This window comes from Saccostrea echinata, unplaced genomic scaffold (assembly GCF_033153115.1).
Source record: "Saccostrea echinata isolate AGI-Se365-2 ecotype Australia unplaced genomic scaffold, CSIRO_AGI_Sech_v1 ptg000008l, whole genome shotgun sequence".
Classification (NCBI taxonomy): domain Eukaryota; kingdom Metazoa; phylum Mollusca; class Bivalvia; order Ostreida; family Ostreidae; genus Saccostrea; species Saccostrea echinata.
In genome coordinates, this window is record NW_026889757.1 from 10723674 (window position 1) to 10747599 (window position 23926).

General features: G+C 33.8%; 1 protein-coding gene across 1 annotated transcript; it reads right to left on the reverse strand.

Annotated features, from left to right (window-relative positions):
- Window positions 1-522: 522 nt before the first annotated feature.
- Window positions 523-22832, reverse strand: LOC133181065 (cullin-4A-like). Its single transcript, XM_061315607.1, has 22 exons — window positions 22433-22832; window positions 21574-21793; window positions 20818-20827; window positions 20169-20270; window positions 19099-19172; window positions 17441-17603; window positions 17228-17317; window positions 13501-13583; window positions 13050-13117; window positions 11650-11768; window positions 11141-11345; window positions 10808-10845; window positions 10608-10674; window positions 10307-10417; window positions 7404-7489; window positions 6957-7064; window positions 5906-6019; window positions 3622-3730; window positions 3336-3409; window positions 3046-3144; window positions 2545-2697; window positions 523-1427 (listed from the first exon to the last, which is right to left on the reverse strand). The coding sequence occupies exons 1-22, from the start codon at window positions 22707-22709 to the stop codon at window positions 1332-1334; spliced, it is 2466 nt and encodes an 821-aa protein (XP_061171591.1). The 5' UTR covers window positions 22710-22832; the 3' UTR covers window positions 523-1331.
- Between the last annotated feature and the right edge of the window lie 1094 nt (window positions 22833-23926).

Below are 23926 nucleotides of genomic sequence, written 5' to 3' on the forward strand. Positions count from 1 at the left end.
TTTGAATAATAATATTTTTTTAATGGATGGGGACTCTTTGACACACATTCAATTAGAAATTATTAAATATTATTGAGATTAATCTTTATTTTCCACCTTTTTACTTCTAATTTAAAATTGTCTCAAAATCCAAACACAGGCAAAGTTTGACTTCTTGGGTACTCTACTGTGTATTATATCACTTCCTGTGTATAGGGATTAGGAGACAAACGGCCACAGGTAGACTGCTAGCCCTCAAGGCATTCACACCTGTACAAAATAAGCCCCTCCCTCACCTGGTATTTACCACCCGGTAAAAAATCTCTGCCTTTAAAACTTCCAAAAAAAATCTAGCTGTATTTTGCTGTCAAATTATAAATTCAAATTAAAAAATCTGAAACTGTTTAGAAATGTTTGCACACTGCATGGACAGAGAATACCAGTAGATAAAACGTGAGAGACACGGTTGACATAAAAATCTAAAAACATTACTAGTTGTATTTGGCTGTCTAATTATAAATTCAAATAAAAACGTCAACTAAATTATTTTTATAGATTTATTTTATAAAACTGAATAATTCTGCCAACATTTATGAGAAATGATGTGTCTGCATTGAAAATCCATAAAGGTTTGCTACAGCACAGAAAAATATCAGTTTTTAAAAGACTTTAGAATAATCTTCACCATTCATCAACATACTACAAATCTTTCATACACACATTCATGTAGTCACCTGTCAGCACTATTTTCAGCTTCTCAAACACAAGTACATTGTACATGTACATTTGTACGGTAGCCATACTTACACATAAACAATTTTTACCTGTAATCAATTTAAAAGATGGAAACTTCCAAGTTGCATCCAACTTGAAACAATGTGTCACCACAGACATGTACATTACTATCAGAATCTTTTGTACAGCATTTATAAAATCTAAGAATTTAAATAATATACTGTATATCCTTTTGAGGAGACTGTTTCTTCAGACCTGTTATTGTGCAAAAATAATTCTATACACCCCTGCATCTACAACAATGCAATGCAAGTGTCAAGGCAGATAACATATTACAAAACACTGGATACACATGTCCGACGCACAAAAAACCTTACTCTGTGGTATAAATATGACAATGGATACTCCATAAAAGAAAATTTTCATCACAACTTAATGGAGGTAATATTCTTCAAAAGCCTGAATGTAAACATTTGAATTACAATCCAAGAAATATAAATGTGTACTGGTTCAACTGACTACTAGCATTAGAATAAAATTCCGTCACTGCCAAAGTGTTCACTGCTGATGAGAAATCATTCCTGAAGGAACTGTCAAAAGTTCTAGGGACTAAGATGTCAAGCAACATAGTGATACTGATTTTGATTCTCCTTGTCTCTCTCCATATAGTCTCTATCAATCAAACTCTCTATTCTCTTCTTCAAATCTGCAGGCTGAAAATGCAGTCAATAAAGATAAAATGTTAGGAGCATAGTTCTTGTATATGAGCAGAAACCTAACTGTTATTACACCATTTAACTGATAACACCACATATACATGCATACATGTGATAAGTCAAAGACCACAAAACTGTACAGGAGCCATAAAAAAACTGGAATTTGAGTGAAAAAACTGTACACTGCTTATCAAAAAACGGTACAAAAAAATGGTATAAAATATCGCTTAAATTCTGATGAAATTCCATCGTAATCATTGTAATAAACATCGTATATTTTATACCTACGAAGATCTGGGTCAGATTCACGTATATTAAGACTAAAGTCATGTATATCAACTTTCGAAGTTGGCTTAATTTTTTTCAATCAAGTTACGTATACGAAACATTAACAGTAATTAAGTACCCCTTAAAAAATAAAGCTACCTAAAGGGATATTTGATACGGATTTATAGCAAGATAATTATCCCAATTGGCAGTTCACACCTTCGCACGCGATGGTTTGTGTACACTACACAATTATCAGAAGGTAAAGTGTCAAACACAGGTGATGTTTTTCAGTGTCTCGCGAGCGAGAATGAGAGGAAAATGGCGGCATTTAGCGAGAAATTCAAAATACTGTACAAATTTTCATATTCCGTGAATTTTGGTGTCCCGCCGGTACACGATGAATGGGCTCAAAAAACTGTACATTTTGCGTACAGCCTGTACATATCACATGTATGTACATGTATATTGTACACCCTGTAGATAAATCCTCACTGAAAAAAACAGGAGGCTTTGAAGGTCACCCGAGTATGATCAGAATATCATGAGCTTCCTTTGATAAGACCAACTCAGAGCTTCAGGGCCTCTAAAGCCCATGATCCTCTTTGTTTTTTTTTTTTTGATGAGGTTTCTCTAAAAACACATGACAGATAAGAACAGATAGATAGCAATAGGGCACCTGAGTGACTAGCAAAACATAAAAATCTGAAAAAGGTGAGATGATTTTAGCCACTTTCTAGTACAAAAGCATCACCTAACATCTGCATTCAAAAACTGAAAGTTGGAAGAACGATTCTGAAGAATGCATGGAAATTCTAATCACATTAACAGCTGTGTCTTTACTTACCTTGACAGGAAACTTGAGTTGGTTGTAGAGTTCTGAGATAAGGAGGTTATGAGTCAGTGTTTTACGTGTCTTCATTATTCTGACAATAGCAGCATCCACCTGATACTGTCTGTCCTGGAACACTCTCTCTGTTGTGGTGGTGTTCTCTTCAGGCTACAGTTACAATCAATACAATCAATATCACTAATCAATGTCATTATTTATGTTCAATACTAGATTTAAACTTGTTTAATTTGCTTGCAGATACAAGTTTCTACTACAAGAACTTTCTAAATTCTTTAGGAATGTAAGCTGCTCAATACAACTGTACACAAACTTGTAAATACTGATAAAATTCCTCCCTAGAAATAGGAGAAAGAAGAAAACATGCAACAAGAGTTTCAATTCTATAAATTTATGGCATGTAAAGAATCATATTGACATTATTAATCCTTTCGATTCCTGAAGTCACGAACAATTATTAACCTATTTTTTATGGGAGAGGGACTTTTCTTAACTTACCGTCTCTTTCAACTGTATTTGGTTAATCTTGATGCGATACAGTTTATGTTTAAAGCCAGTATTTAACAGGAATTTGTCACCTTTCTCCACATCTTTGCCCTAAAACAAAGAGAAAACAGGTATGTTGTAAAACAACAAAAACATTAAATCCTGTCATTCATCTATAGATGATAATCAACTAATTAAGAGACTATGCTGTAAAAGTAAACAGTCCAAAGTACATGTTCATATATATGTATATTAAAACTATGCTTTCATTCATTGGGAAAAGAATTACTTGATATTTTTACCTTTGGATTTTTAATTAGGACCCTGGCTTTACCACACGCAAGAGACTGCAGTGTTCGCTTTAGCTCGCCTTCCTCTACAGATACAAAAATCAAAGTCATCAATTGTCACTTAACTGAACACACAGTGTCAAAAAATATACTGGTCAAAAATATATTTAATTTTTTTTTTTGGTCTTTGATTAACAAGCACTGTGGAAAAATGTCATGCAACATACTTACAAAGTAGTATACTATAACATTATTAATTTCAAAGTATAAATTTAGTAGGCAAGGAAATGAAGCTCACCAATAGCTGTGGCTGTCTTGATATCCTCAAAGGAGAATTCATCTCCATCATTGAACAACAACAGACACAGAGTCTGGAACAGAGATACTTGAAGTTCTTTTTTCCCTCCCTACAAAGAAAACAGGTATAGTATTTACTTTATTAATTCCTTTAAAGATACAAATTCAGTTCTAAAATTTTGGAGAGTTTTTATAATATGTATAAAAGTTCAAAATATTTGATAATATAAAAGACCTTCACTTTTCTGTGTGAATTTAAACTAATCTATTTCATTCTGTAGAGAGCAAAGTCTCCCCATTATGAAATTAGTTTTTCTGTACTAATCTGATCAAAAACCATGAGCATCATAAGCACATTTATTATTCAAATTTAGTCCAAGATTCTAGTCTCCAAGAATATACTACATTGCATTTAGGGTCACAGTGAATCATATTTAAAATTTTGCGATTTCACTTCAGAACTAAAAAAAAACTTTTGTCTCTTGCAACTTTGTGAAGCATTAAGAACTTATATTTTCTCATTCATCATTCATCTATTGAGACTAGAATTGTCCAAATGGACTTAAACCACCCGCTGTTTTTTTTTTTTTTTTCAGAAAAGGTACCAAATCACTAAAGGTATTTTTTATGGATCTAGAGGTGTTCCAAATTTTTTTACAATGACATTCAAAATTAAACTGAAATTTAATTACAATTTAATGAGCTAAGCTAGCACAGCCTAATAAGCCACCAAAATATTAATCATCACACTGTTTTTTAATTAGATTGCAAAACTTGATGCATTGCAACCATCTGTCATATTTTTTAGATATGGAGCTCTGAAATCTGTTTGTTGATCTTTTGAAAAATAAATAAAACTAGACGAGCTTGTTGCAAAGCAACAAATAAATCTTCCGTCTAAATTTCAAGGAGATGAGATCGAGATCAAGAGACATCTACCGTCATATGAACAAGAATGAGCCATCTACCATTACTTCCGGTTTGACCAGAAGTGACGTCATTTTGAGGACTTTTAATGATCTCCTTAGCTGCTACTTGTCATTTTGAACAACTTTGCTTCAATGATGTTATACAAATTCTTAATACTTTTTGAGATATCAGGAAAACACTTTTGGCCCCTCTAGCTCCCTAATTTTAGGGGCCAGCCCCTTATTGTTGATATCCTTTGAAAAATTGTGACATTCTACACAACTTTTGTTCTATATATTCTAACAAAATATTTACAGGTAAAAAGATATTGTAGAAAAAGTGTTAGAAATTTTGAAATTCTCGATATGCCTTTTTTCGGGCCATAGCGCGCGTCGGCGTGCAGCAATTCCGGTGAGAATGAAATACGTTTGTCACATCTACATATACTGTTCTGTCATCGCTGAAAATCTCAAGTTTCTCTCTTAAGCCTTTTTTGAGAAAACTCGCGGACAATCCAACCCTCTAAAATTCATTAAAATGCAGAAATCTCGGAACCGGAAGTGACGTCATCAAAACAAAAAAATATATGTCTAGATTTTCTGATGTTCTATCAGACCTGAAAGTTTCATGAAAATCGAGCAAGCCGTTTCCGAGAACTCGCGTGCACAAAATCGGTAAGAAAAAGAATAATAAAAACTGTGGAAAAGAAACCTAAGAATAACAAGAAGGTCTTCCGCTGAAGACGAAAGACCTTAAATATATTATCATGATTATACAATATCAAATTAGTCTTGATAACTTAATTTATACCAAATTAATCTTGAAAATGAAAGACTGGCCATCAAGTGACATATGCTACATGTATAAATTACAATTAAGAAAGAGGCCAGCAGTTCTTAGCCTTAATTCCCAAATATACTGATAAAAGCTGCTTGATCAGAGATGCTCTAACAGAAATGATTGAGACAGCTAGCCTTCCTACCTTGAACTCATTTACATGAAAATTGCACTGAAGATAGATGTGTACTTACAAATGACAACATTGCAGTTAAATTTATCAAAACTAAAATTTTCAACTAAATCTACTTCAACAATGTCAAAGCACTTGTCGGGATAGCGTAAGATAATTATCAAAACAAGCAGGAGTTGCCAGATGTTGCCAACATTCGACCCTGTAGATCTAACCAATGACATTGAGAGTTATTCAAAGTCACTAATTTATTTTTAAAAGTGAATTTACTGAAATTTTTTTTTTAAATCTTTATTCATGAAATTTAAGCTTAAAATAAAACAAAAGAGAAAAAAACTAATTGAAAATTAACTGAACCAACCCGACCTTAAAAATTTTGAAATTGTTGACAGCCCTAGTCATTTACCTCTGCAAACTTGGCCTTGAGTACACAGTGCCCCAGGGTGGACTGCCACTGTAACTTCTTACCACTGTGTTTACTGTGGAAGAAGTTCTTGAAGATTTCCTGTAGCTTCACCATCTTCACAAAAGAAAAGGCATCAAATTGAGGTACAAATTAGAACTTTTCAGTTCTAAACAATTTTTGTCTGAAAAGATTTTTGCATTATTGGATTTATTTCCTGCTTTCTACACAACTCAAAATGTAAATTCAGAAGTTGGACATAAAGTATCAAAAACAGCAAATCCTGATCATGCTCAATTTTAAAAGTACAGGTACATTTTATGTACTTTATCTAACGTCATCTGTCTTTTACAATAGAATATAGAAAATATAGAAAATAAATGGCCCTTTTGTTACTCTTTTTTTTAGGGGCATTCATTTTGAGATAGATGAATTGCCCTTTAAATCATCACAAATTTGCATGTAAACAATTTAGCCCTATTTTCATTAATTTTCCCATTTTTTTCAATTTAAATGTATATGTTACTCTGACAGAAAACCCAGTCTGCATGCTAGTCCATCATATATACTGTATACAGGGTTATTTTCACCCGTATTATTTTTGCCCTTTCAAACTTGCAAACAATTTCGCCCTGTTTTAAATTCACCCAGTCACAGTTCTGCTTAAGAAATAATACTGTGTTCTTTGAATTTGCCCCGTTCAAATTTGCCCACCTGTGAGAAGGGCAAAAGAGGCGAAAATAAAACGGAAATTTTCCCTGTATACAGTACTACATTACTTATACTTCAAGCAAATTCCTTAAAATAATGAATTGCATTTATTTGCAAGATATATGTTTGAAATTGTTAAATTTCCTCTGTGTGAAACAATCTCAAGAACTTCAGAAAATAATGTTCTCACGATTAAAATTTGAGGTACATGTATAGCTCATAAATATTTATTACACTCATATCAGAAACATCTTGTGTATAAAACTTCCAGATGTAATAACATGAAGTTTATGTTTTTATGTAGCTACTTGGATTTCTGTTGAATGATGGGGCACAGACTTACATCTGCTGGTAAATGGACCTCCATAGGTGTGTATGTAGGCCAGTATCCCATGGTCAAAATATTCACAGTCATCTCTATTCCTCCAGGACTGACTACATTCTGCATGTGCTGGAAAAATATACATCCTCCAGGTTTAATGGATTGTATAAACTACACTGACTTCACAGAATTATTGCTGTTTCTTCTTCACAACATTTACTCATATGTCATACATAGAATGCATATTTATCTTAATAAAATAAATTATTATCATTTTATCTTAATACAGAAAATTCAAGCTTTAATAAACTATTATAAAACATCTTCATGGAAGACAATATTTTTTTTCAAAATGATTAAAGATGTCTATGAAAGGAATCTGATTCCAAATATACATGACTAGTTCTATCTGAACTATTTGTGACATATTTTTAAATTCAATCAATGAACATAATACTGCAGATCCACCTGTTTGAAAGACAAGTTAAAATCTTTGGAACATTCCATGTCTTTGAACATTCCTTCCAGTTTGCTTGTGAAGGCTGCTCCACACTCTATAATGGAAAAAAGAACTGCTGGTTCAAAGCATTTCTATAAGCTTTAAGAAACATGTTAACTTTATTTTTCTTAACAGTATTTTCTTTTTTAATTTGCATTTCACTTTCTCTTTAACGTTTATTTGTTCGTGTATATCAAGTCCCTCTATCTGTATGACCTGGAGCTTGACATATGTTTAAAAAAAAATTCTTATTAAGGTCTTCCGTCTCCACGGAAGACCTTATAGTGATTCTATTGTTTCTTATTAAGGTCTTTCGTCTTCACGGAAGACCTTATAGTGATTCTACTGTTTCTTATTATTCTTCTTTTTTTTGACCAAAATTTTGTGCACGCGATTTCTCGAAAACTATTCAGTAGTTTTCAATGAAACTTTCACACAAAATGAGTCATCATATGATCTTTGTTCATCTCAAGGAAAATTTGGAAAATTCGCTACCGGTTCCAAATTATGGGCAAATTCCTGATTTTAAAACAGAATTTTGTCCGCGGCATATCTAGAGAACGACTAAAAGTATGAACTGGAGACTTATTAGAGATTATAGAATATGTCTTCTAAATTACCAGAATCGCCTTTTCGTGTGTCGTCACTACTTCCGATCGCTACCGGAAGCGAATTTAAAAAGTCAAAATTTTCAACTTTTTTGTTTTTTAATATATTTCAATGATATTAGTAGGGTTAATAGATACTCTTTTCAGAATGCATAATATATAATTTATTTGAAAATTGATAATAAGTATTATAATTATTATTAATATTTTTTAGACAAATATTGTGCACGCGATATCTATTCAGTCGTTTTTCGTCAAGCTTTCAGGGATAATGCGCTTTAAAAAGTCATTATTACATTTGAAAGAATTTTGGAAAATTCCTTTCTAGTTCCAAGTTATGGGCAATTTCCTGATTTTAAAATGAAATGTTGTCTGCAAATTTTCTCAAGAGTGGCTAAAGAGAGGAACTGGAGACTTGTCAAAGATAAAAGAGCATGAGTTGTAGATTTGTGAAACGATTTTTTTATGAGTCGTCAGTACTTGCGGTCGTCACCGGAAGTGATCAAAGAAAATTTCAACTTTACTTTTTTAAATCAAATCTTGCATCACATTATTGCACCTCTTTCACAGTTTCGAAATATGTTGGTCCCACCGGAAACAAAAACGACAACTTCCGGTTATAGGAGAAAAACTACATAATTTGGATATTTTACTTTCCCTTAAATATCTTTTATAGATAAAGTACTTAAAATGATTTTTAGATATGTTATTCAGACTCCAAAAATGTCTAGAGTAACGTGAAATATCTTTGGAAAATTCACTTCCGGTCGCGTGTTTTTCTGTCCTCAAAATGAGAAAATATCTGAGCGAGATCTTAGAAACGGTAAGACATTACACGTAACACACCAAACTTATAGGAGTAATAGAGCTTGAAGAGTAGGCAAAACCATTTGGGTTAAACTGTCAGCCGTCCCTTCCGGTCGTCACAGGAAGTGATCAAAGAAATCAAAAATATTAACTTTTCTTTTTTAAATTAAAACTTGCATAACCTTATTGCATCTCTTTCGCTGTTTTGAAATATGTTAGACTCCACTGGAAACAAAAATGTCAACTTCCGGTTTTAGGAGATAAAATACGATGTCAACTTCCATGACTTCTAGATGTTTGAAATTACCTTTGTTTTCGTCATCAGTATTTCTGGTCGTCACCGGAAGTGTTCACAGAAATCGAAAATTTCAACTTTTCTTTTTTTAATCAAATCTTGCATCACATTATTGCAACTCTTTCACAGTTTCGAAATATGTTGGTCCCACCGGAAACAAAAACGACAACTTCCGGTTATAAGAGAAAAACTACATAATTTAAGTATTTTACTTTCCCTTAAATATCTTTTATAGGTAAAGTATTTGAAATGATTTTTAGATATGTTATTCAGATTGCAAATGTCTAGAGTAACGTCAAATACCTTTGCAAAATTCACTTCCGGTCGCGTGTTTTTCTCTCCTCAAAATGAGAAAATATCTGAGCGAGATCTCAGAAACGGTAAGAGATTAAGACAACAAACTTATATGAGTAATAGACCTTGAAGAGTAGGCAAAATCCTTTGGGTTAAACTGTCAGTCGTCACTTCCGGTCGTCACAGGAAGTGATCAAAGAAATCAAAAATTCAACTTTTTTTGTTTAAATTAAAACTTGCATCACCTTATTGCATCTCTTTCGCTGTTTTGAAATATGTTAGACTCCTCCGGAAACAAAAACGTCAACTTCTGGTTTTAGGAGAAAAAATACGTTATTTTGATATTTAACCTTCTCATAAATATCGCTCATAGAAAAAGAATTGAAATGTTTTAATACATGTTGTAGATACTGCAAATGTCTAGAGACACGTTAGAGATTTTTTTTTATAAAATTCACTTCCGGTCGCGTGTTTTCCTGTCCTCAAAATTAGACTTTGTTCTCACAATTGGTCGGCAACAATAAACGACTGAAGTGTGAAACTTTCAGGAATGATAGTCCGTCATCAGTTTATTTGCATCGTATGAAAATCGTGTGTCGCCGTTACTTCCGGTGGTGACAGGAAGTGATGCAAAAAGTGAATGGTTAATGGTTAGCACGTTGGATTTTCACGCCGACGACCAGTGTTAAATCTCCAGTGTGTCTGAATTTCTTTTATCACTTTTTCAGCTTGAATTTTCGTTTTTATTTTCAGAATCGGACGGAAAACCTCTCATTGCTCGCAATGAGTTTCTAGTTAACTATATAATCATTAACTATATTAACTATATATATATATAACTATATCTTCCTTGGAATGAAATTTTTACCTTGTTTGAGCTTGGACAACATAGATTTCTCAGCATCCACTGATGCACTTTTTCCGACCAGCAGACGCTTAGCCAGATCCTTTTTGTAAAATGCCTCAAAGACATCTTTTCCTACAATGGAAAACGTGGTTATCAATATCCTTGGAAATTCATAGAAAATTCACAAACATAATTTTTGAATTCATTTTTTTTTTGGCCAAGTTTACATATTCTTTATCTCTAGCAAGATGGAGCTAATTGGATAATACATGTGAATAATACAAATTACATGCATTTCAATCATTACAATTATATATTTTACCATGTATAAATCTAAATAGCACCATGATTTTATCCATCAACCTCTCTAATTCTTCTTCTGTGGCTTCCTGAAAATTAAATTAATTAATTATTAATACGTGAAGTTACAGTTACTAAGAAAATCAATAAACATATTTTTTTCAAAAATGTTATGGGAAATAATGCAACTACTCTAAAGAATCTACAGAGATTTGACATTACCTTATTTCCTGCTTTCAGTTTAGAATCAACATATTTGGCTGAAAATAAAGGGAACACTAAGTCAAATTCAAAAAAAAAAATCCCTTTTTCATAAAAGCATTAAAAAAGTAAGGTGCCTTTACACAAAAAATAACTAAAATAATTGCTAACATGTTTCCAGCATCACTTTTTGCAAACGCAAAAATTTGAAATGTCTGACATACAGATGTAAATGTATCAAGATTCAGAGAATTCTTTAATAAAACGTCTTGGTTAAACATGAGGCAACTTTCTAGATATTTCCCCTTTTAATGCTTATGGTTCTTACTATCTGGAAAAGTATCTAAAATTTACCTATCAACTCTGCAGGTTTGTTTTGTCGTTGATTGATGAATGTTTCAAAACTCTCCTTCAGTGCATTGACAAATTTCTCATTCTTGGCAAAGCATACTTCAATGATATTGTCCATTTTGTCCTTGAAGTCCAGCAAGTTCTGAACCATATCTTTGTCTTTCTCGGCATCATTGTCTGGGTTCATTACAATGTTTTTCCCTGTAAGCTGAGAGTCACATATTCAGCATTTATTTTTTTAGTATCGATCATCATGAATCATTCATTTATAAGACATTTTTAAGTCAGTCTTCATAATGGTAAAAATGGACCATAAAAAAAACTTTAAAAGTTTCTTTAATTTACCTAAGGCCCTTGTTTATTTAGTTTTTTTCTGCCAGTTAAAATTACAAAACCACATGCTGTTGTAGCAAATATGTGTCACAAGTTAAGACTAACAAGACTTCTCATCTTGCAGGAGAAGAGGAGAAAATATATTACAATTTCTCAGCATGTCTAGTTTCATACCTTACCTTGATATAACTGGCAAAAGCAGTGCACATTTCCTTTAGGCCATCTTTAACTCTAGAAAACAGCTGATACATCAACGTCAAATCCTTGATTCTATTTTCCGTCAGCAATTGATCCAGACCTATTTTTAGAACAATCTAATTTGAATGACAAATTACATATTATAAAATACATGTACAGGCAAATGTTAATCTTTTTCATGGTACAATGCATTCAATACAATACATACATGTGATCATTTTTTGACCAAAATAATGTTTAGGAGTCTTCAAAGTATTGGAATTTAGGTGAAAATACTGTACGTGATTTATCAAAAAACTTACAAAATATCAACCAAAGATCAACGTACTAAGAAATTCATTTTTATTAAACAAACAAGTTTACGGCTGCATGCAGTATTATATGTAATTACATGTACTCATTTCAAGAAACTTTTGCAGCTTTCAGAATTTCAGCAATCCCCAGTGCTGCATTTTGTAAAGAGACTTCCATAGTACAGTGTTCTAAGCAAGAGTCTGATCACCTCCAATCACTTGTATTTTTTTTTAACGATACTCAAAGCATTTCTCTTACTCTGTGTTAGAAAGAACAATACCTATCTCTAACCAGAGCAAAAAAAGTCAGGGATTAAATTTTGTGTTGTTGTCACACAGTTGCTCTGATTCTTGTGGTTTTCTCTTTGAAATGTCTTTCTACTTACAAAATTTTAACAAGTTACAGTTGAAAAAAAAATTATAATACAATATTCATCCTATAAATAAGCTTTGATACATTTTAATTACAATGTAATTATAGCGGGAATGTTTCACACCTCCAATCAGGATATTTTGGTTACACATTAACCACAGTGAGTCACAGATCAAACAAGATTTCCGGTGTTGCGAGAGTGAGAATTGAAGAAAAATGGCGGTTTCTAGTAAACAATTCAAAATACGTGACAAATTTTCATTTCCTGTGAATTTTAGTGTACTGCCGTGAGCCCGTGAATGGAGTCAAATATACACGACATTTTATGTATAGCTGGTACATATCACATGTATGTCAATACTACTTGAAAGAAAGTTAGCAAATGATTTGGTAAATATATGGTAAATAAGTATATTGTTAATAACAATCAATTCGTATCCAGTAAAATTGTGTAAGACTCAGGTATGAGTGGTCAAGTAATTAAATATCTTTTGTACATGTATATTTTAATCCAGAATTTTAAGATCTGGTGTTATCACACACTGTATAATGTTAATACAGAATGTCATCTAGTAACTGACATTATCTCATTTAACAAATTCTTATTTAAATCTGCTTTACTCCATACACTGAGATTATTCTTTGTTTTATTTTTTTTTCAGTCGGAAGAGGATAAAATTGTGTATTTCAGAAATAGACCAGATTCGATTCTAACCTTTTTGCAGTATTTGTGTTAAATGTTTCTCCAATAACTGCTTCTCTACACAGCTAATGACAGGCTTCCTGAAATTAAAAAAAAAAGGTGTTAATAAAGCTTACAAAACAAAGAAAAAATAATTAATACAACATGTTTTATACGTTTGAAATTTCTAATGGAAATTTAGCTTAAGACAAATTCTTATATAATGGAATATTTAGATAAAGACAAATATATTATTTCAATGTACGTGGATTAACTCCCCTAATACAACCTTGAAAGTACACTATTTACGCAGATCTGAGATTCAATTCATTAAAATTCTCTCACTTCACTTATAATGATTCAGAAGGCAGGAGAAAGCTTAAAACTTCTTCAGAATGTCTGCAGTCACTTACAGACAACACAAAAAGAAATGGTTTATACAATTAAATATGTATCATCTGCAAACACAAACAAGAATACTTACTTAGTAGACATGTCGAGGTAATGCAGTAGTCTTTCCATCTCTTCCTTGATTCTTTTGTCTACATAGGCCAAGTATTCTGGAACCTGTGAAGAAAATAAATTATATTGAACTCCTGACTGTCATAGGCTATTTTTACAAAACTAAACCTTAGACAGAAGAAGTAGTATTACCAGGAAAAAAAGGACCTTAGCTGACTGTCACTAGGTAATTTTTATTAGCCATACATCTTACCTTTAATAATCTTGAGAGGCCTAAAATATCATTTGGCCCAAGCAACAATGCCTTTGACAAAACTGAAATCTACACTACACAAAGACATTTCAGAAATAATTTTGTAATTTGATAATTTGTAGTCTTCTATTGACCCCCCCCCCCCCCCTCCATTCTGTTAACACTACTACTAATAAGACAAAGCATTGAATATCAGTCAAACACTTAATAAGAAAGCTTGCATATAAATGCAACAATAAGTAACCTTGAATTTTTTAAAAGGAGATTTCTTGTGATTTTCTATACATCACTACATAAAACTTTGGATCTTTGTATGGCCCTATCTCTGCCCCAGGGACCAAAATGTTTCCAAAATAATGTGAATCTTTAATACATGGTTATCTTTGTAATTATAAGTCAAACAATATGTACCCTTGTAATTGGTGAAAAGAAAATTAACTGAGTTTTACTACTAACATAGTTCTATGCATAACTTGTGACCCTTTCAGTGCATAAACCCATTTGTGGACAACCATGGACCAGGGGCCATGGTTTGAACATACAGTTAAACTTCGTTATCTCGAAGTTGACGGGACCGTTGTTGAACTTCGAGATATCCGGGGGTTCGACATATCGAGGGTTATAACTAAAATGAACTTCAAATAAACTAAAAATTAAACTTGGAGTAGTGAATGCTTACTTAATAGCAATAACATGTCAAATTCCTCCTTGTTTGAAATATGTACGAATTCTTTAATATACATGTACATTTATTTAGCAATAAAAAGATTTTTATAATTATAAATAATCATTATAATTCACAAAATAAAAACTATGCACTGAATTACATGTATATTCATTCTACCAACCGCTAGCATTGTTTCCCCATGTATACATAACCGGATATCGTCTACACATTGTAAATTTAAAACCGGTTGCTGTCAGAATAATGAAAATGAAATACAACTGTATACGTGTACATTTTTTATTGGAAAAAAACATGTTCATACAAGTATAAACAGTTAAAACAAATTTATTTTATCATAATAAAATCAAATGCAAAAGAATAAACATGCACTTTTGTCTAACTAACGAACAGCACTGAATCACAGGGCACTGTAAACATGATAAAGCACATTTTTCACTGCGATACACGCTCACTGTCCTTCACAAAAAATGATGGAATGCAGGTCTGTAGCTGAAATAACGACTTAATGTCCTCCGCTGTCACAAGGCGTTCGATGTTTTGTAGTGCTGACAAATGGACTTCTGTTTTCTCCGTCATCTCGAGCCAGGTCCGAATAACTTCAATGGCTTGTTGAGTTACTGCCGTTGATGGTCGGACTGGTGGTGGTGGTGGTGGTGGGTCCTCGCGTTGTTCTTCCTCATCTTCACTCTCTGCTTCCTGACTTCTATTCTCGAGGATGGCATCTACAATAGCTACATCGGTCAGGGTTTCTGATGTGGTGACGTCTTCATCGACTTGGGCGTAGTCCTGGAATGGAATCTGGAGACGGAGGGCGGCCAGGGGGATGTCGTCATCTGGATCTTCCTCGTCACTCTCTGCTGCTGCTGTGGGATGGTCTTGGGTGGCCACTGTGAAATTAGCATGGCGAAAACAGTTGGCAATTGTTTTCTGACTGACTTTAGCCCATGCTTTGTTAAGCAGACGCAAGGCGTCAAGCACATTAATGGTAACTTCGGTTTTCTTTTCAATAGCCTTGAGCTGCCGTAGAATGACCTCTTTCCGGTAGTGAACCTTCAGGTTTTGGATAACCCCCTGGTCCATGGGCTGGGTTTTGCTAGTTGTGTTTGAAGGCAAGAACACAAGATAAATTGCCTTAAGACCTGTCACTTTGGGATGTGCCGGGCAGTTGTCTATCACCATGGCCACTTTACGTTTTTGGTGTTGAAATTTTCTGTCTAGAGATCTAACCCAATTTGAGAAAATCTCAGACGTCACCCATGCTTTTTTATTTGCTTCGTACAGAGTGGGCAGTGTTTTTACATTTTTGAAGCACCTGGGATTTTTAGCCTTGCCGATAACAAGGAGAGGCATCTTTTCTGTTCCTGTCATGTTGGCACAGACGAGGACAGTAAGTCTGTCTTTACTGCATTTCCCACCATTGCAGTCAACCCCCTTAAACTCAAGGGTTTTGTCAGGCATAAGGCGAAAAAATAACCGTCTCATCTGCATTAAAGATGTCACAGGGATTGTAGTTGCTGAGTAATGTTTTGAGGTTATCTTTCCATTCCAACATTGCGTCACTCTGAGTGTTAACAGATTTAGACTCGCCGCATACTTTTTTGAAAGTTATGCCATGACGAACTTTAAATCTGTCTAACCATCCAGAGGAGCACTTAAATGTCGTATCCCCCAACTGAGAAGCAAACTCCTCAGCCTTTGCCTGAAGCAAGGGGCCTGATACAGGCAAATTTCTGTCTCTGGCTGATTTAAACCACTGCAGAATTGCTTCTTCTGTATCTTTATAAATGGCTGTACGCATTTTTTTACGTTGAGGCCCAATAGTACTCTGTTCAAAGGCCTCTCTTATCTTTGCTGCATTTTTTAACCATGTTGAGAGTGTGTTTAGGGGAACTTCGAACTTCTTCGCTATTGCCGACTTTGACTCTTTGCCTTGATCAACTTCATTGATTGCCTGGAATTTTGTCTCAATGCTGTGTACTTTTAATTTTCTTTTTACGCCAACAGCAGATAATCTAACTATCCCCCCCAGGTTGGTTACCGGGTCCTTCGTTAGATTGCTTATCTGCCATGATGGTGTGTACTGACGATTGTAAATTCTGTGCGCTCTTATATAGGAAAATATAAATTCTAATTGCATTAAATTACAGAATTTTGCTTCACTTTGAGGTTTATAGTTTTCACTTTGATATGCATAAACTATGCAAGCGCGCATATTACACGTAGCATTAAATAGCGATTATCAAGATAAACGTACCCCAGCCACTAAACAATTAACGTGTCACCCACGCGTATGCATTAGACTAATACACACAACTCTCGGCTTGCATGATTAAAATCAAGGTAAGCCATACATACACCTCGTATAATTATCGCTCTATTATCTGTTGATCACAGGAGCACAGGTAACCCGTGCGTGACAGACAGGTGGATGTTATCAATAGAGCTTTCAGTTTACCTAACGGACTTGATCATCAGAGCGGAAAATTATCCTGACTTCGAGATAACACATGTGATTTTAATGAATGGGTACACAATTTTACTTCGAGATAACCGGGGTATTCGACATCACCGTGTTCGACATAGAGGGGTTTATTTTAATCATTTATAGAGCAAATTTCGTCGGGACCGCGGCCTTACTTCGACATATCCGGGGTATTCGAGATATCCGTGTTCGAGATTTCGAAGTTTAGCTGTACTTGAATTCTTATTTCATAAGGAATTGTCAACATAAGTTCTGTGCATTCCGGTGCAGGCCTGCAGGGGTTCTTATAACAAAGGGCATAGCCCAAGGACTCTTTTTTTACTTACATCTCTCTCTTGCATTAGCTGTTGACCTTCAGCTGCATACAAACGTTCAGTGGCTTCCAAGAATGAGTGCTCAAAGGCATCCACATACATCTACAACAAGTCAGAAGTCTAACAACCTTAAACATCTTTTTGTAATTTACCTTCAAGAAATTTTTGGTACCAGGTAATTCTAAAAAATACTATTGATTTAGCATAAAGAAAACATATGCACACCTGTAAATCTGACAACATCCTGAGAAGACTCTTGATCAGCGTTCTGTCTACAGCCTCTCCATTTCTCTCCCGTTCTATAAGCTTTAAAATTCCATCCACTGTCCTCTTTTGTACAACAGGGTGGAACATTATATGTGTGCGGAACAGCTCCAAACCCATGTCCCTGCAATTGCACAAATTCATGAATATCTTCATACTTCTATATAGATATGTCGCTTAAACTAAGTTTTGTTTGAATTGCTTTCTTTAAATAAATGTATCTCTCTTCTTAAATTAGAAGCAAGACTGTTCTAGAGTTCTAATGGGCTTATTGGAATTTATGTTGAAAAACATCTGTATAAAAGCTTACATCAAAAGTTAAGAGATATCTGGAACAGATAGCAATGAGGGGTTCCCTACATAAATGCAAGATAAAGGGCTTTACAAGTTTTCTTACATGTTTAAGCATTTAAGGAAATATAAACCTTTGAAAAATGTATTCAATATAAATACACTAAAACCTTTTTATCTTGAACTTGATCAGATCGAGAAAAAACATTCGAAAATTCAAGATATCAAGGGTAAAATACTTAAAAGCATATGTGGTTGGTACTTCCAAATCACTTAAACATATCTATGGTATCAGTGTTCCAGATAATAAAGTTCAACTGTATATATTCATCAAATGTGAATAAAAGTGCATATTACACATGTATTATACATGCACTACATGTATATATACATGTATAAATTTATTTCAAATGTGTGGTGGATACTCCCCATAAGATTAACCTAGTATGCTTTATCCACGGCTATGTTTTATCAATATAGCACTTCCAGTTTTGACACAACCCCTCTCTTCAAGATGTAAATTTATTGAAACTTCTATTTGTGAAAGTTTTAGCATTATTAAATGAATCCTAATGAGCAAAAATGTTCATTAAAACAAGAAAAGACCCGTTTTATGTCATTGAAATGTCTCCTTTTTTTTTACTGGCTACTCTAATAATGGATGTTATCCCCACCCCCCTTTCCCCCCGATCCTTCTCATAGAAAATGTTAGGCCTAGCAGTGAAGTTGTTGATGCGAGATTCATTTGGCCATGCAGGAAAGTCTGATCACTTTCAACAATGCTTTCTTACATTAAACTATATAATTTACCATGGATCTACAAGTAGCCTAGCACTATCGCCGTACACAGAATGATTTCAGAATGAATTTATTATTTGATCCTTACAACTATGTACAACTTCCAGTCAAAAGTTGGTATGAAAATGAATCTCCAAACAGATTGTCACACGTATTAAGAGACAGCAGCAGATATTGTACCAAGATTTCATATTTTGTATCTAGATCTACAGATAATTTTCTTTCGGCATGTCAATGTCAACAGTGCGATGTCATCAATTTATGAGTCATCGATTTGGATACAGAAATCAATCAACATAGTTTCACAGGGGTTATCTCAAAGGTTTGTTAAAAACAAAAATTGTTTGAGATAAATAGAACATCTATAACTGTGTGATTTGATATTTACTTTATCCAACTTGTTGAAATGGTGTATATTTGCTCGCTAATGTACACCATTTCAACTCGTTGGATAAAACAAATATCAAATCACACAATATAAATATCCTCTATATCTGAAATCACAATAATTGTCCACAGGATTAACTTACCAGATAGACATCAAAGATGATGTCTGCAAAACATAGGTTCTGTCTAAAAACAGGAAAATGCTTCTGATCATGATCTAGAAAGAAAAGAAACAATAAATTGAAAAACAAGATGTGTTTGTGAAACACTGATGCCCCCGTATGGCAGCTTATGGCGAAAATTAAAGTTTCTCAAATGCAAGTCAAAATCCAGACCAAAAGATAAAAAATGTTTGTACCCAAAGAAAGGTCTTGTCTCGATGAGTAGACCTGTGAAATTTGAAAGCCCTAACTGCAACTGTTCAAAAGTTATGGCAAAGGTTAAAGTTTTCTAAAAGTAAGTAAAACGTCAAGGTCGAAGTTGTTGGTATCCAAAGGAAGGTCTTGTCACAAGGATTACATATGTGAAGTATGAAAGCCCTAGCACCAACCATTCAAAAGTTATGGCCAAGGTTAAAGTTTTTCAAAAGTAGGTCAAACTCCTAGGTCAAGGTCAAAGGGTCAAAGAGGTTGATATCCAGAGGAAGGTCATGTCACAAGGAATATGCATGTGAAGTTTGAAACCCCAAGCACCAACTGTTCAAAAGTTTTGGCCAAGGTTAAAGTTTTTCAAAAGTAGGTCAAACTCCAAGGTCAAGGTCAAAAGGTCAAAGTTGTTGGTATCCAAAGGAAGGCCTTGTTAAAAAGAATAAACATGTGAAGTTTGAAACCCCAAGCACCAACTGTTCAGAAGTTATGACCAAGGTTAAAGTCTCATAAAATTTTGCAAAAGTGGGTCAAACTCCAAGGTCAAGGTCAAAAGGTCAAATATGATGATACCCAAAGAAGGGTCTTGTCACAAGGAATACACATGTGAAATATGAAAGTCTTAGCTCCAACCAATCAAAAGTTATGGGCAAGGTTAAAGTTGACAACAGACAGACAGACAAACAGATAAACAGACAAACAGATAAACAGACAAAGAGACAGACAGGACAAAAACAATATACCCCTGGGATCTTTCGATCCGGGGGCATAATAAAAATCCTTTTCACTTTACAACCCTTTTAAATGTTTACTGGATCTTCCTAACTAAACTAAATTATACAACATACCATTTGACGACAATGGTCTTGCCAACATCCATCAACATTTTTCAGGAACTGTTCATATCCAACATTTTCAGTGAGACTGTTAAGGATAACTAAGAATCTACACTATGTGTCAGTTCCACTGAAAAGTGGACCCTCTCAAAGAAAAGCAGACAAATAGCAATAAAATAAACAAGCTAGGATACCACAAAACTGTTTTACAATGGCATTCCTATTACTCCGCAGAAACGTTGTAGGTGATAGGCTATTTTTACGATTTTTGTATCCAAAGACAATAAGTATAGCAAATCACCTGTTCATTGTATGTAATGGATAATTCTATACTAAACTGATTAAAAAAAGCATCTTGTCTTTTACTCGTAGCAAGCTCGCTAAATATCGTCGTAAAATATGCTATTTTTTATTATAGACAACCACTCAAAAAGTTGGAACTCTTCAATTTTGGAAATACATTGTACTTTTATTATTGTGCTAATTATGCTAAAAAGTGCGAATTTTGTCTTAATACAATTAAAGACAAGTCGTACAGGACTCGGCATCAAATACCAGTCAGAAATTATATGGAATTACCTTTCTCAAACTACAAATAACTATTTGCAATTGGTGTGTTTCATATGGAAAAGTTTTTTTTTTCTCATTCAAATTGCCAAACATACATACATGTACATAACCTAAACTTTGATTCATTGATTTGCCATTGCGACTCTTGTGCAGCAGCCAATCAAATGACCCACACATATTAATTACATACGACGATATTTCAGTGAGTTTGCCCAGAGGTGATGAGTAAATATATATTATTATAACAGTAACTTGATCTGAAGAGTTGTATCACAATGAGTTAACAGGCTCGGATCATCAGATCAAACGAGACGTGAAGCATCGATCCGCGCCTGTCACCAAGACGTGATACAACTATACAACTCTTCGGATCAAGTTACTGTAATAATGATAAATTTATTATATACCCCTTACAACTAGAAAAATATAATAAAAATATCTCTTGGGATCAATTATATAACTTTTATCCATTGAGCAAAGCATTTTGTCAAGGAACTTTTTGAGGCACAAGAAAAAAAAATGTCATGTATCTGTGTACTCATCAGTTTCAGAGAGGGGTGATATGGATTCAGAAAACCACAGTGTGGTGATCCGGAATGTTGAATCATACCGTCATGTGATTGCACGAATTCAACAGTAAAATTGAGTGACACACAGTTGGGTATATATTAAAAGACGAGATCACCAGTTGGTATCAGACGATGATTAAAAAGATTAAATTCATTACATTGGTACATTACGATAAATTAACTGATTAGCTCTAAAACAACTATACTTCGATGCTACCAATGCAAGTGTCTTTCTGTTTGCTTCCTTACATAATAAAATTATTTCATGCTAAGGATATGCTTTAAATTGTTCAACTTTGGATCGTATGTGTTTATCACAGACTTCCTTTAGCTGCTCGTACAGCTGGGCAGACATTTTGTGAGAGCACATGTTCTCCACAGCTTGATACAGTTCTTCCAGACTCCAGCGAATGGAGGTGCTTCTCTGGATCGCCTCTACGGATTCCCTCAGTTTCTCCCATGTCTGCTGCTGGAAATTCTCTGGAAGCTTTGGTTTTTCTGGGGAAAAGAAATAATCAAATTTTGATCTTTCAAAGTTTTGTAGAAATATATTATTTGTAATACTTAGTGAATCTCATTCATAGTGAAATCATGAACAAAATAACAGAACTTTCATCTTCCTTAAATCATTTCAAGTGATCTTATATCCAACCAGACTTCTGCTTATTTTAACTGCACTGGGGAGAAATTTTTTTTACATCCATCAATTCACCATATCACTTATCAGTATAATGAATTAAGTAATTACTGTTTAGTACCTGACTACCTCAATATCATCGGAAACTTATGGTGTACCTGATGCCATGCTTGGCATCAAAATCAATGTATCCCTCTACCTAATCTCACCTTTTTGGCAATTTTTGAGAGTCACACATAGTTCCTCCTGATGACAATCAGATAATAACACTTAATAAATGATTTCATAAGTTTCCAATATTGGGTCAATTTCTCTATTCATGTCATTTTTTGGGACAGTTTACAATTCGACACCAATATTAATTTATTATTCCATATGCCCAAAACTGAAATGTAATTTTCATTTGGCGTTGTTTATTTATTACTTGTTATCAAATAAACAACCAGCTGATTGAAACATACAACATCAATAATGTCATAATCTGAACACTATGACATTACCTTTGAAATTCTTGATCACAAGTTTCTTCGTCGCACCTGGCTTGTTATTTGCCAAAGGCGATACATGTTTATTAAGTCCGTTACTTGGACTTGATATTGCTGAGAAATTTGCTCGTCTTTGTGAGTCAGTCATCTGCGAATCGTCAATATTTTCACGGGCCCTTTTGTGATTTGGTGGTGATATGCCCTCGCTCAATTTTCGCTTCTTCCGGTTGTCTTCGTCGTCAAACTTCTGCTCGTCTTGCAGATTTGGCTTATTAGTGCTTGAGAGAGGCATTCATGCTTCTACAGGCCAATAAATGGCCTATATACGCAATAAACACCCAAATACTGAGTGATCCCTTCCACTGTTTTGTCTTTGACATACACAAGATGGCGGTGTTCTCGTGCGTCTTCTGTTTATGACAAGGGGAATAACTCTGAATTTGAAAAGAACATATTAAATAAAAGTAGAGAGAGAGAGATGGAGAGAGAGAAGAAGAAGAAAGAAAAAGAAAGAAATTTGAATTTTAGAAAATGTTTGCATTCAGGCAACACCCCAAGGAAAGCACCCTCCAACTCTTATTTCATGAAGTGGACCGATTTAACTAGGCCTGAAAAAAAGTGTAGGCCTAGATTTTGGAATTGGAAATAAAAATGTGAAAAACAAATAAATGTATGCGAGGATCCAGGAATTTTTTTTCACCAGAAAATATCAATTAATAACTGCCATTAATTATCCGACATTGTGAAATAAAAGTATATATGTTCAGTTAATTATTAACAATATGTACACACACATATTTTTCTTGTTATGAAAATAAACAGTCATGCAATAATTTTTCTTCGAAATTAATTTTTATTTAATTGTCTCAAATATTAAAATGCGGTTATGTGGATCAAAAATGAAATTAAGTGCATTGTTGTAATTCAGATAAGGGTTAAAATTGAGGATAAGGCAGTTATATTACTTTATTTTTCAGATATGGAAGTTATATATACAGTGATATTGATGCAATTTTAGTAATTCCTAATAATTCCTAAATAAGTATGTTAATAATGTAATATAAATATTAGACATATTTAAATATTGGCCATATACGGTATAAATACATTTTTATCATACCTAATCAAAAGTACAAACCAACTGTGCAAAATGATATACAGATAGAATTGACGGAGAAACCATATATTTTCGAGAAAATAAAGGCTCCCAATATTTTATGAGTTAGTTGGGGGAAGGGCGATCCATGCTTCAGGTGTCTGTGCATTTTTAGGAACCTCTCTTGTTTTATCCATCAAAATAAGCATATTTTTTGTCGATCCCTCTAATTCATATTTTCTTTTTATATGCTGAAAAGTTTTCAGAGACTTGATTTCATTCATTCAAGTCTTTTAAATCTCAAAAATATGCTCACCAACTTATTAATTTCTCCCTTTCTCTCTCTCTCTCTCTCTCTCTCTCTCTCTCTCTCTCTCTCTCTCTCGTATTTAATGTCAAATAATGAATACATC

What these genes read in the sequence shown, in the direction of transcription:
- LOC133181065 (XM_061315607.1), bottom strand. Translation starts at nt 22,709, where the DNA reads ATGCCTCTCTCAAGCACTAATAAGCCAAATCTGCAAGACGAGCAGAAG. An exon ending in CAAACCTGCAGAGTTGATAG is followed by an intron (nt 10,846 to 11,140) that starts GTAAATTTTAGA and finishes CTTTATTTTCAG; the next exon opens with CCAAATATGTTGATTCTAAA. An exon ending in TCAAGGCCAAGTTTGCAGAG is followed by an intron (nt 3,731 to 5,905) that starts GTAAATGACTAG and finishes TTTTCTTTGTAG; the next exon opens with GGAGGGAAAAAAGAACTTCA.